The sequence below is a fragment of the Trachurus japonicus genome, chromosome 23 (genome assembly GCF_045865225.1).
Source record: "Trachurus japonicus isolate A0001 chromosome 23, Traja_1.0".
Classification (NCBI taxonomy): Eukaryota; Metazoa; Chordata; class Actinopteri; order Carangiformes; family Carangidae; genus Trachurus; species Trachurus japonicus.
Window position 1 is genome coordinate 2,498,385 of NC_140929.1, and position 14,996 is coordinate 2,513,380.

Consider the following 14,996-nt stretch of genomic DNA (forward strand, 5'->3'; position numbering starts at 1 on the left):
AAAAAAAAAAAAAAAAAAAAAAACTCAGTTTTTATTTGGACCTAACCAACTGCTGATCGGCGGCCGCTAACCCTGGGCGGAGGGATACGTGAGTTGGTTAGGTCCAAATAAAAACTGTGTTTTTCCTGCACTTTGAAGGGCTGGAAAATATTATATTATAGCGAACAATGGAACTGTGTATTTTTTTTCAGGTAAAACCTCTTTTAGGTCGTGAAAATAGGCCGTTTCTTTGGGTCTGTTCACAACACTGTATATTGTAAATCTCTGGGCAGGGCTATTATGGGCTGGCGTTGCTAACGGGAGGAGTGCAGAGAGTCTTCTACTGCAATTAAAGTACTTAGGGGCTATTTGTAGATCATACAACCCCACTTTAAAAAAATGCTACTATCCCTTTAAAATCAAGGACCCTAAACTGACACAGACCACGGACCCCCATTGGACACAAATATTTATTCTGAGACTGATGCTGTGTTCCAGGCAGGATTTTGAACCCGTAATTTACGACTTCAAGTCACGACTTAGTAGCGTTCCAGGCAACCCAGAACTCGTGTTTTTCTGACCTGTTAGCCGTGAAAGTCACTATAACGGCAGTCAAACTCGTAACTTCCGACCCGTGAACTCGAAAAACACGAGTTACGGGTTGCCTGGAACGCTACTAAGTCGTAAGTCGTGACTTAAACTCGTAATTTACAGGTTCAAAAGCCTGCCTGGAACGCAGCATGCAGAACGTTATTTTTTTTAGTCAATGTATGTTTAAATTAGGGACGATGGGGTGAGTTTTTGGGGAAAAAAATAGATACATTTCTGTAAAAAATGTAATATTTCTGGAAAATAGTGGTAACATTTCGAGGAAAAAGTTGGGGACCCTCTTGAACCCTCTCTCAAGGACACCTGGGGGTCCCCGGACCCCACTTTGAGAACCACTGAGCTGTAGTAACTTACATTAAAGCCCGAGAGCGGTCGATGTGTTTAACCAGTGAAACAAATATTTAAACATTTCAAACACATTCAGTTCAGTCAGTTTCACGGCTCTGACAGAGTTTTCTATTTGGCTGCTGCTCAGATTAACGATGTTAAAACGTCCTGATTCTCTGGATTTACATTTTTTACATTTACAAAAACTTTATCGATCGGTGTGATGACGATCGATGAGGAGCCGACACATCATCGTCAGCAGACAGACTGAACCAACATCTTCCCTCTGATATTTCATCTCTCTGCTACGATCCCTCTGGTTTCTCTGCAGCCGCTCGGCTTTCAGCAGCCGAGACACGTTAGACAGGTGACACACACACACACACACACACACACACACACACACACTAATGACTCACCCAGGGTTTTACTGTAATCCCCTCTGTGTGAGTGTGTGTGTGAGATAGAGAGTGTGTGTGTGGAGAGAAAATGTACAGGAAACAAGGTATAGGTGAAAACACACAAGCAGAAGTCAAAGGAAAGGAAAAATATTTTAAATTGTATTAATATCACCGACTAGGTTTTTATAATAAATCGACGGCTGAGCTGGAAACACAGGAAGCAACAAGTTGTCAATCACTTCTTTTTTTTTTAAAGAAATCAATCAGCAGTTATTTTAAAGTGTCTAAGCAAATGTCTGTCAGAACGATAAATAGTATTCAATTCAATTCAATTTTATTTATAAAGCGCATTTCATGCACAGGGCAAACTCAATGTGCTTTACAATACAATGCAAACAATTAAAGAAGTGCAAATTTTAAAACAAAAAGACAAAAAGTAGTAAGTAAGTAGTAATAAATAATGATATTGTGAACATTTGCATAAATTACGGTAAATTAAACTTTTATTCCCACACTGTACAGTTGTACAAGTCATAGGCTACATAATGAAATTCTACCGACGGAAGTTTGCTTGGACACAATTTAATTATCAGTTTATAGTTTCTGTAAAAAAAAGTGCCAAACATAACTAATCAGGTCAATGATCAGCTGATTGATCAATAACAAGATCCAACAGCGACAGCTCAGGCTAACAGTTTCCTACCGTTCCCATTGTTTGTGCTAAGCTAAGCTAAACACATCCTGTTGGTTAAACCATGAAAAAGAAGAAAAACAAACTGATCTCTGCAGATTCAGTGTGTGTGTGTGTGTGTGTGTGTGTGTGTGTGTAGGCGGTTGTTTGTGTGTCTGCTAATGGCTGTAACAACATGTTCTGTTGCCACTTAATTCAATATCAGGAACAATAACCACAGCCAGACAGGCTCAACACACACACACACACACTCTGATGTTATTACCAGCCTGTGTCTGGTTGCAGGTTGTTCTGTAAAAAAAAAACAACTCTCCTTGCGAGAAAACAAAAAACAACAACAAAAACCTGCAGCGACTGAACATTTAAAGGGACATTGTGTAACTTCTCCTGTTATCTATTCATGAAAATCGACTATTCAAAATATCAAAAGTCTGTTTTTCATTAACCAGTAATCCCCCCCATCAACAAAGTGAAGTGTTCCTTTCAGCTCTGAATGAGCCGTTCATATATACAAAATATACACCTTTTTAGTCACAGAAGTCCAGAGAAGGCCGGTAAAACAATACCACATCGCCATGACAACATATTGTCACGTGTTATTGTTTTGCCTCGTGCTGACGGACCACTTGTTTACATAGAGGCTTGTTTATGCCGTTACATGCAGCAGCGGCTGTCGTCCGTCTGTCGTCTGCCCAATTTCAGGTGAATGCAGCATGAAAAATACGACTGAGTTGCTTGAGATATACAACCGCACCACTAGGGCTGGGACGATATGCTTAGTTTTCTCCCGATTCGATTCTTTTACGCTTTTTTGGATGGTGATTCGATTTAAATTGCGATTCTACGATATTGCCGATTCTCTCGATTTTTAGTCTGCATCTTCAACATTTATCTGCACACAAATACTGTAGGAGCCTATGAATTAAAGCAGAAGTAAGCGATCCAGTCGTTTTGGCTAATGCTGCGTTCCAGGCAGGCTTTTGAAATCGTAAATTACAGCTTCATGTCACAACTTACGACTTTGTAAGTTGTGACAATATTTAAAAAAAAAAAAAAAAAAAAAAAAAAACCCAAAAAATCGATTTAAAAATCGTCAAAAAAGATATTGCGATATTTATGTGAATCGATTTTTTCTCCCACCCCTACGCACCACTAGATGGGAGGAATTCCTACACAATGTAGCTTTAACGTCCATCTTCAAATCGACCAACAACATAAACCAAAACTTAAAATTCAGATTTATACTGAACGATCCTGAACTGACCCCAAAAAGTAAAACATTTGATTTTTCCCTCGGTCCTTGAACTCACCGTCCACTGAGTTCAGTCTAAAGCAGCTCAGAGAGTTTTGTGTCCAGTTGCAGGTGAAACACAAACTCCTCCAAGTCCAAACTACATGTAAAAGGAAGCGACAAGAACCAACCGAGCGACGATTAAACATCTAAACAAACCAGAAAACAACCACAACCTGTAAACAACAACAACACAACAAACCAGTAACTTACCAAGTCGACATGTAAACATTGTTGTGGGTCCCTGGCTGTCGCCTCGCGCTCTCTGACTCACACACACACACTCACACACACACACAGACAACACACAGAGCGAAGCCTTTCAGTCGGCGCTCAGGGACCTTGCGCTCCACTTCCTGATCTAACTCCTGTCGTGATCTCTGATTGGCTTAGAGGGGGACGGGGAGCTCAGCCTGCCACCTGATTGGCCGTCGTCCAGGTAATGCCATTATCCCACTGCGCTTCCTGTCAGGATCAGGTGCTATTTCTGTCTGACTCTCACACACACACACACACACACACACACACACACACACACACACACACACAGGGTAATAACCACTAATTAGCTGATAGCCCTCTGGGCATCGGGAGAATCCAATTTGACCAAATCAGATATCAGAGAGGGGGGTGGGGCAGAGGTTAACGGGGGGTTAATATGATGAAGACGTACAAACACAGAAAATATAAAAAGGTTGAATCAAAAGGAGGAGAAAAAAATAAAGAATTTCTTTTAAAAAAATCGAAATATGTCTATATCGATCTGTGTATATGTGTGCGCATATATTATATAGTATATATGTTTTTATATATTATATTAATTATTTTTTTGTTTCTTTTTCATATATATTAATCTTTTAGCCTGTGACATCAACATCAATATCTACATACTGTATGTTTACATATCTATTTATGTCTATAACAAATTTTTCAGTCTGTGACATATATAGTAACATCAATATCTACAGATAGATAGATAGACAGATAGACAGATAGATAGATAGATAGATAGATAGATAGATAGATAGATAGATAGATAGATAGATAGATAGATAGATAGATAGATAGAATGGCAATGGGCCAATTTGCCAAAATGTTGAACTATCCCTTTAAGCAGCAACTACAGCCTAATCCAATATTATGTCTATTGAGATGTTTCCCTGAATCACTAAGATTTCGTATTAACGGTCAGAACAACCTTTTTACAGTTTGACAACGATCGATAGATAGAACGATAGAACGATAGATAATAACTGGATAATACAATAATACTACTAATAATAATAATAATAATGATTAAAAAAACGATGACTTTAACAGAAAACAAACTAAAAATGAATTCAACATTCATCTAAATCTAAATCTGAGACCGTTGAGAGGAAACGCTCGGCGCTCTGTGATGTTTCATGTGATGATGTCATGTGACAGTTTTTCCTGCCCGACTCTCATCGCATCAGGGATGAACAGTGAAGACGCTACGTTTCCGTGGAAACGGCTGCTGAGCACAGCGGCTGCGGAAAAACGCTGACGGGAGAAACGTGAGCGGCACGTGGAGCTGGAGCATCCCACTGAATGAGATCACACACACACACACACACACACACACATGTATACAGTATGTATATATAAACACACACGCAGCTGAATGAGTGAGCTGGCGTGAGGTCAGATTATTTACGCTAATGTTGTTGCTTCCTTTGAGGAAACAAGTTGAGAGCAGAGCAGCCGGAGATCTGACCCCAGATCAGAGCTGAAAGGTCGACACACGGAAATAAAGTTACATTGATGTTAATCAGAGTAAAATCTCCATATTAATGAATGAATTTACCTGCTGCAGGTGAGTTTCTGGATTTATTATCAAGATTAAACAATAATTTTCCATCATGATTATTATGCATTAATTAATTTCACAACACTATGAATGTGTAAAATCAAATATAGTCCAAATATAATTACATTACTCATTGTTTTTAAAATATTTCAAGTGTCTGTTAATTATATGACCAATTATTAACCCCCCAGGGGAAGTGTTTGAAATATTCAGGTCATAAATTGTCGTCTATACCAAATGTTTGCGTTTATTTTAATCTTTTTTTGTTTCGTTTTGTTCTTTTTTAAATACAAATGACATGCTAACAGTTAAATTCCTACCAATTCAATGTTATGTTAGTTAAATGGACCAGTATCGGAGCATTTACCTTTACTTTGGCACAAATCTGTTGATACAGTTGATCTTTTTTTGAAGTAACGGTATTTAGGAATCTTTACGATTAATTAATTGTGGCGTTTAAAACCACGATTAATTGTGAAAACAAGTAGTCCTGACATCTCTAATGGGATGTCAGGAAACTCATGAAGCTTCAGCAGTAATCACACACACACACACACTCACTCAGAGTTCAGGATGAATCATGTTTCCCTCTGTGGGTTTGAAGTGGCGTCAAAGTTCCCTCCACTCGCAGACGTAACACACACCACTAATATGAATTATTTAATAGTGTAAAACACACACACAGAGTTGTGTATGTGTGTGGACTCAGATTTAAAGCCTCCTGCTGTGATTTATCTCTGTGGGTTTAAACTTTTGTTTTTGAGGCTCTTTCACTGAACAAACTTTACATTTCCTACATTAATAATATTAGTAAACGTTTAGAACTGTGTTTATAAATTACAGACTAATGTCAATGGAAGAAGAATGATTTATAAACTATGAAGTATTTCAGGTCTAACTAACACTTCACAGTGTGTTAGGGCCGAGATATACTTGCTGTAAACTACGCGTACGCGAGCTGCCGCGCGTATCCTGCGTCGCGTCACCTCGCGTCGATATGTGCGTTCGGTCACAGGCGACGCATCAAACGGACGCAGGATACGCGCGGCAGCTCGCGTACGCGTACTTAACAGCAAGTATATCTCGGCCCTTACTATACATACTGTATATATTGTGTTACCAGCTTTCACGTGTTGTAGGAACCTGACAGAGCAAAGGCCACACACACACACACACACACAAACACACACACACACACTGATGTCTTGCAGGCATGTGTGTGTGCTGCAGCAGTGGGAGGTGACTGGGCCATCTGGGACTTTACTCCGTCACATTATGGTGAAATAACAAAAAATAAAAAATATTGTAGATAAAACACAAACCAACTGATCAACACAGAGCAGCCTGCTGATTATTTCCCCAATAATCAATTGTAATCGTTCAGTCGATAAAGAGGCAGAAAATGTTATAATTTAATATGATTTATGAAAATATGACACATCAATTATAATAAATAGCTGTAGCTTATATTATTTTCTGTAGCGTTGATTTATTTTATATTAAACGTGTATTTTTCTGTGCATCAGCAGAAAAGAAGTGAATCATTCTGGTTTTGATTCAGTCTCTAAACCTCTTTCATCTTTTTTTCCCCCCCTCCCCGTCTCCGTGGTGACGCGGCGGCGCTCACTCTGATGTGATGGGATGGCAGCAGCAGCGGTGGCGGCCTGCAGCAGCGACGGGTCATGTGACCACGCACGGAAAAGTCAATTAACACAGAACAGAGTTACGTAAGAGCAGAGAGGAGAGGAGGCAGCGGGTTGTCATTGATAAAAGCAGAAACAGCTGCAGGAAGGAGACGGACGAGTAGAAACACAAGATGATAAAACATCGGATTCTTCTCCTCTACTGACTGATGTCATGTAGAAATGCTGCCTTGTCACTGGTCGATCAAATAATATTCATGTTGTGTTCTTGATTGTTAAACAGGAAAATGTTTAGACTCTAAACTCTTAAGAGTCTCTTCCTGTTGTTGGTTTGTTACTTCCTGAGTCCAAATAATGGGTCGTTCAGACCAAAAGCGTCAAAAGACGCTCTTGACGCTTTTCCGCGACGCTGGTGGTCTGAACACCCTGGCGTTTTGACGCGCGTCAAAGAAGTTGACGTCGGTTGTGGTTGGTCATCCATTTAAAGGGGCCGCGACATCTACACTCTGATTGGTTGCCGCTGCTCCGCATCATCGCTCATTAGCATAAAGTTCAGGAGATTTCAACTTTCTCCTGACGCTCTCGCCGCCAAAACGCGACGCCAACGCCTTTGACGCTCTTCAACGCTCCTCGACGCTGGTTCTCATTGAAAATGAATGACTTCCGGCCACCGCGACGCTCTCGACGCTTTCGGTCTGAACGCACAGTAAGGAAGAAGAAAACAGTTAATGAGCTGGGAGGTGGTTGCTAAGGAGTTGACAGACAGTTGCTATGTGGCTGCTACACTGTAACCAATGTCTGGGTGGTTGCTAGGTGGTTGCTAGGTTGTCCTTCTGGGGCCTCTAGGTGGTCACTAGCTTGTTGTTATGACCCAAACAACGAAGTTAAGAGGGATATTTCACCGAAAAATCGATAATTAACCCAATCATCTCCTCACCGTCATGCCAAGGAAGGGTTTGGAGAACTTTCAGAGTCATCAAAACTCTTTAGGAGTTCCAACGGATTTTCATATAACGGTGGCGGTGGATAGAGTTCACTTTTGATTGGTCCAAAACACTATGAAACATCCAGATTCCTCCATACTGCTCGTCTGTACTGACCCAAGTGTCCTGAAGCCGCCACATGGAAAAGTTGTTGGGAAAAAATGAATGTGATCTCTGTTTTTATCCTTGTTGTAGCAGCAGCTCCCAGTGGCTGCACGGGAGTTGAAGCTATTGAGCTAAAATGCTAATAGCCTATTTAGATGGAGCTACTTGTGTGATTTGTTACAGTTAGTTTTATTAATGTTTACATCAAGCTGCAACAAATCAGTTTATGCTAGGCTACTGTGATGTACGTAGTTAAATACAGTTTATCATCATAGTACAAGAATCATAATAGGAAAGACCATTTCATCTGTATGTATCAAATATTGTGTTGGTCAAGAACAAGTTACTGCTTGTGTCTGTTGATTGAAAAAGAAAAAAAAGTTGTGCAATAAAACGGTTAACAGTGATGTATGCTGTACTGTCCTTCTGAGAAAAGATGGCCCATGCAATTTTGTACTGGTCCACCCAAAATAAAAATTCTGCCTATGCCACTGGGATGGAGGTATCTGGATGTTTCATAGTGTGTGTTTTGGACGATTCATAAGTGAACACTATCAGCCCTGGAACCCCTAAAGAGTTTTGATGACTCTGAAAGTTCTCCAGACCCTTCCTTGGCATGACGGTGAGTAGATGATTGGGTGAATTATAGATTTTGGGTGAAGTAACCCTTTAAATGTGTGTCCTAATAGTTTGTTTCTGTCTGGTGTTGATTGACAGCTGGAGGACGGGTCCAGATGTGGACAAGCAGATGTTTACTGGAGCTCCAGACTCTTTAAATAGCCTCAGCTCAGGTTTCTCCAACCTTCATATTTTATTCAACGCCGCGGTACAAATTTAGATCTCATTTATTTTGTGTGTTTGTGTATGTGTGTGTGTGTGTGTGTGTGTGTGTGTGTGTGTGTGTGTGTGTGTGTGTGTGTGTGTGTGTGTGTGTGTGTGTGTGTGTGTGTGTGTGTGTGTGTGTGTGTATGTGTGTGTGTGCGCGTGCGTGACCTTTGACCCACTGTAACAACCCCGTTCCTCGTCTGTCGTTCGGTTTCCACCGGAGGTTTCTACAGATTGCCTCAACTCCCACGATGCATCTGTGCCGACGACACCTCCGACTGTTCAGGCAAAAGGATTGTGGGAGTTTTGGCAGCTGAGACTTCACAGTCGAGGCGTGTAAATAATATTCAACTAAATTAATAATCTGATAAAAATAAAAAATACAAAGTCTGTCCTGGTTTTAACTCAGTGAAACAACTGATTCTTTGTTGATCAGAAATGAGACTGTTTTTCATAACTTAACAGTCCACCTTAAAGGGATAGTTCAACATTTTGGCAAATTGGCCCATTGCCATAATCCCTATAGTCATAGCAGTAGGTTCGTTACCTTTAATTGTCGGTGCAAGCTATTTTTAGAACGGCGGAGCAGAGCCGTGAGCTGCTCAGAGCTACGCTACGGAGGCTCATTATGGGATTTCTTGGTTTCCCTCATCAAACTCATCAAATACACAATCCAACAACTCCACAACGCTCTGGTGGACAAGTTGTGACCTGCACATTCACCACACTATGAGATAACAACACAACGTTACCACACAGAGTTGTTTTAGAGGGAAATACAGAGACTGTTGATGAAAAACTGCCCCTGAAGGCAACGTGCATCAGCTGGTTTTGCATGAATTTCCCTCTAAAACAACTCTGTGTGGTAACGTTGTGTTATTATCTCATAGCGTGGTGAATGTGCAGCTCACAACTTGTCCACCAGAGCGTTGTGGAGTTGTTGGATTGTGTATTTGATGAGTTTGATGATGAGGGAAACCAAGAAATCCCATAATGAGCCTCCGTAGCGTAGCTCTGAGCAGCTCACGGCTCTGCTCCGCCGTTCTAAAAATAGCTTGCACCGACAATTAAAAGGTAACGAACCTACTGCTATGACTATAGGGGTTATGGCAATGGGCCAATTTGCCAAAATGTTGAAGTATCCCTTTAAATGTCACTGAATGAAGTATCTTCAGCTGCGTAAATTAATATGTGTTCTAAACTCTGAGGTTTTTCCTGCTCCATCAGATCAGCTCGGTCGAATATTTTTGTGCCAACCATCACATTTTTCCCCGACACAGAAAATAAATAAATAAATAAACGTTACAAAGGTCTTTTCCTCGTCCTTCTCTATGTAGGACACCTCTTTCTTTTACCTCACTCGACCACTCGTCCCTCTCATTAACAACCAGTCCATACCTGTGTCTGTCTCTGTCTCAATGTCACTCTGAAGGTCGCTGCTGTTTATCTCTGAGTTATGTAACTGCCCATTGTGGAGGTAAGTGGGTCTCACACACACACATTCATGATTAGTGTTTCCATGGCAACAGGGAGTGCAGCAGCATCTCTCCTCCGGCGCTATAGAGACAGAGGATCCGTCTGCAGCTCCTCGTCCATCACTCACTCACCACCGTCCGTCCGTCCGGCTGTGACCTCTGAGGGACGAGTCAGTCGACCCCTCGTTTATCTAACCATCGAATTAACGATAAAAAGAGAAACGCAGCGTCACAAATGTCTGATCTGCAGCCGCCGCAGGAGGAGGAGGAGGAGGATGAAGAAGATGATGCAGCAGATATAAAGTTGCATCAAAAATCACCAACTCTGCCTACTGGATTTATATCTGACTTCATCTCCTTGACAACAGTGAAATGACACAAACACACTGGCTGTCTTCAGTGCAGCGGTGCATCAGAGCAGCAACAGGAAGTGTGTGTGTAAAGGTCAACAGGTGACCAGACGGCGCCTTAAAAACCAAACATCAACATCTAAAGGCTGAAACATGAAGCTGCAGTTCCTCTCCTGACCACCAGGGGGAGTCAGTTCCCCGTACACTCACTCACATACGAAGGAGTATTAGGGCCAGCCCCCCAAAAAAAGGGCCAGCTATAAAAATAAATAAATTGAGGAATTATCAGTATTTGTTTTGTTTTTTTATGTGGCTCTTTTTTTTTGGCCGACTTTTTTTTTCATTTTTCTTTCTTGAGCCGGATTTTTTTTCTTTTTTTTGCCCAACTTTTTTTCTTTTTTTTTTCTTTTCTTGTGCCGGATTTTTTTTTTTTTCTTTTCTTATGCTGGATTTATTCTGATTATTTGTGTATTTGCATGTAAACAAAGCGAATGTTAACTCTCAACTTCACACACGTCCATATTTGGACGAGCTACAAGTTGGGGGGCGGAGTCAGACATTGCCAAGATGGCGACAGCGCCAGTGTTTTCGTTAACGATGACGATGACGAAATATTTCGTTGACGCCCCTTTTTTTCATGACGATAACGAGACGGTGACGAGATAAACATGGCTCTCTGATGATGAAAACATGACGAGACGTGTGTGAGTTTTCGTCAACTAAAACTATCACATATACTAGAAATGACTAAAATTGACTAAAACTAATAATATTATATAATATAGTATTTTCGTCAAAAAGACTAAGACTAAATCTAAAATGCCTGCCAAAAACAACACTGGACAGCGCAGCAGCTTCAGAAACCTGTGGGCGGAGCCACAGAGGAAACAGCAGAGACACACACACACACACACACACACACACACCGACTTACACACCCTTTCGCCCAATCAGAGAGAGGATTAGGCTACTCACCACGGTAACCAGATGCCGTGCGGACACGATGACGTGCTCCGGCCGCACTTCCTGATGCGGCCGCGCCAGCAGGTTGAGGGTTCGTAGCCCGCCGCCGCCATCGTCGTTCTCCTGGCGAAACCGGGAGTCTGAGAGGACGGCGGGCGGAGGAGGAGGAGGGGGGCGGAGCCTATGGTGGTGGTGGAGGTGGAGGTGGTGGTTATGGTGGGGCAGGGGGAGGGGGAGGGGGTCGTCCACATCCTGCTGCCCGGTCAGGTCCTGCAGAGGTCGGGGGAGGCGACCGGAGCGACGGGACGGGAAGAGACGGAGCTCGTGGTCACCAGAAGACGATTCTGAGGAGGAGAATGAAAAATAAAATATAATGAATAAAAATAAAGAGAAAGAATCGCCTTGTTGTTTATAACTACTTCCGGGTAGAAAACCAGCATGAGAACAATAGTGACGGACGAGAGTTTCGCTATATATATCTATTTTTTCATGTCACTATATCGCCGTTTAGACTAATCTGATGTTTGTAAAGTCTATAAAACCAATGATTGGACAAACATTACTATTTATGTGTTCACATTTTTGTAATTAGTCATGGTTATCATAGATTAGCCGGGCTAACGGTTAGCTACCTGTTCAACTTTAATAACTCAGTGACTCAATAAACGCTCCATGAAAAAATATTTTTTCCAGCGGATATCTGAGTTCCAACATGACTGAGCTAACTGGAGTAGTTTCATGTCGTGTCCCACAACGGGAGGGTTTTAACAGCTCACGTCCTGCTGTTAGCTTAGCTACCGCCGTTAGCTTAGCTACCGCCGTTAGCTTAGCTACCGTTAGCTGTCCCCGTCAGCTGAGCCACTGATGCTTTCTAGACACTGCGATTGCCACACATAGCAACACAAAACACACACAGAGAGAAACAGTAATGTATCTACAATCATTTCAGATTTTTCTAAACGGTGATAGGGCGTGAAAAACATGATAGCTAGCTAAACTCTCGTTCGTTACTACTGTTCTCATTCAAATTACGTGCTGGTTTCCTGGTTTTTCAACAAGGAGATTCGTTCTATAGGACAAGATGAATCCAGCCAATCAGAGAAGAGGTTTTCTGAGTGATCCAATCAAAAATAGAGCAGACTTCAGAATGTAACACTGAGGGGGGCGGGGCTTAATGACTGCTTTGTTGTGACTTCACAAAGTCACACATAACATCAAAATCTGCCTTTATACTGTGTGGAGCTTTAAGTCGGTTTTTTTAATAGTAATTTGTATTTCCTCATGGCTCCATGTTGACGCCGTTGATCAGACTTTCAGACTTTAAAGGGATAGTTCAACATTTTGGCAAACTGGCCCATTGCCATAATCCCTATAGTCATAGCAGTAGGTTCGTTACCTTTAATTGTCGGTGCAAGCTGTTTTTAGAATGGCGGAGCAGAGCCGTGAGCTGCTCAGAGCTACGCTACGGAGGCTCATGGGATTTCTTGGTTTCCCTCATCAAACTCATCAAATACACAATCCAACAACTCCACAACGCTCTGGTGGACAAGTTGTGAGCTGCACATTCACCACGCTATGAGATAATAACACAACGTTACCAGACAGAGTTGTTTTAGAGGGAAATTCATGCAAAACCGCTGATGCACGTTGCCTTCAGGGACAGTTTTTCATCAAGCAGTCTCTGCATTTACCTCTAAAACAACTCTGGGAGGTTTTTCTTTTCTGTGCTCTAGCTGCTGCAGGAGTCTAGAAACAGTCCTCCTGTCTGTCGTCTGCTGGAGCAGCAGCAGCAGCAGCAGCAGAGGGATGAGTTCAGGAGATCCCATCTGTCTGTCGCTGCCTCTGCTGTCACGGCGACCGAGGCTTTCATCCGGCTGCAGGCGGCCGAGAGGAAACCCCGTCCCGAACCCGGCCGACCGTGACGAAATGCAAAACGCTGCATAATTTATCCTCCGGCTTTAGAAGAAGAAGAGGAAGAAGAGGAAATAAAATCTACTGAGTGAAGCAGGTTTTTATTGCAGCTTCACATTCACAGCTGCAGGAGGAACATTAAAGGAAACTCAGACCAGACCAGAACCTCCCAGAACCAAAACCTTGTAATGTGTTTTTCTGACTATGAACTGCATGAGTATTTAAATCTGAACTCTCCAGGTCTGGTGTCTCCTCCTCTGTGTCTCTAACCCTCCTCTCCTCCATGTGCATTTGTTTCCAACAACAAAGCCGGTGAGAAATCAATCCATGGAGCGGTGGATAAGGTTATTTATCATATACGACAAACTTTTTTATATGAAGGACCTCTAAACTGACCCCCATTGGACAAAATGTTGAAGCAAACACCAGAAATACACAAACATAGCCTACTGTATATGTTCTGAGACTGAAGAACGTTACTTTTTTAGTCGATGTATGTTCAAATTAGGGCCAATGCAGTGAATTTTTGCAAATATTGTAGAGAAAAAAGTGGTACGATTTCTCCAAAAACATTTTAAAATGTGGTAAAATTCTCTCTAAAAAAAAAAAGTAAAATAAAAATAAAATTAAAAAAAGTGGTAAGATTTCTAAAATAATTTTTTTTTTTAATTCTAGGAAAAAAATAGGTAACATTTCTGAAAAAAAAAGAAATAATAAAAAAAAAAAAAAGGGGGGTTAAAAATTCTAGAAAATAGTGGAAAAAATGTAAGAAAAAGTTGGGGACCCCCTTGAACCCTCTCAAGAACCACTAATATAATACCATGTTACCATGTGTATATCTGTGTAGTCTTATCTGTCATCAACAAGAGGTTACGGGTTAGCGCATTACGTTTGTGTGGCGGTGTCGCCATGGAGACGAGAGCTGGGACACCGGGTCGGAGGCTCTGATCTTACAAGGTTGGTTTTCAGCCAAGAGACGCTCCATTCTCCCTGGAACTAGGTACAAGTCAGTGATTTAACCAGAACTATAGAGGGATTATCTGTTTACCAACAAATCAGGATGCGTGCGCAACCTGACTGCAGAAAGAACCGGTTGTCATGGTTACCTCTATGGATCTAGTGTAGTCAAAGCGGTGTTTGCTAGCGATGTTGTCAGCCTACCACAACAGTTTATCACCTACTGATGTAGTGTGTGTTTTATACATAGACGGTTTTATAGTTTTATAACGGCAGGAAAAAAAAAAAAAAACGTCAGGACGGAGGATCGAGTTTGTACCGCGGCCACGGCAACTCAGCCACGGGACAAGCCACGGACACTCACAGCACGGCGTCGGTCGGTCAGCGGTAAAAACAACACTGTCACTGTGCATCCCTAACGTTACCTACTGTTATTTAACAGACAATAATGTTCAGGAAAATACTCACGATTACAAAACTCAGTGTCTGTGAGGACTGAGGTGCTGCCTGGTCAGAGACGAGGGAAGAGACGGACCTGTCTAAAGTCTGGAACAACTGCATAACGTAACTGTAACGTTACGTGCATGGCTGAGTATGTACCGGTAACGTTAATGTAAAACAATGTAGCTTAACGTTAATTAATCTCAGCTTGCTT

General features: G+C 41.8%; 1 protein-coding gene across 1 annotated transcript in view; it reads right to left on the reverse strand.

The window, feature by feature from the left end:
- Nucleotides 1-14,996, reverse strand: part of ptprr (protein tyrosine phosphatase receptor type R) — a 45,138-nt gene that overhangs the window by 26,044 nt on the left and 4,098 nt on the right. The window contains exon 2 of the mRNA XM_085770029.1: nt 11,486-11,817. Coding sequence (XP_085626155.1) covers nt 11,486-11,817 — 332 coding nt within the window. The remainder of the gene's footprint in view (nt 1-11,485; nt 11,818-14,996) is intronic.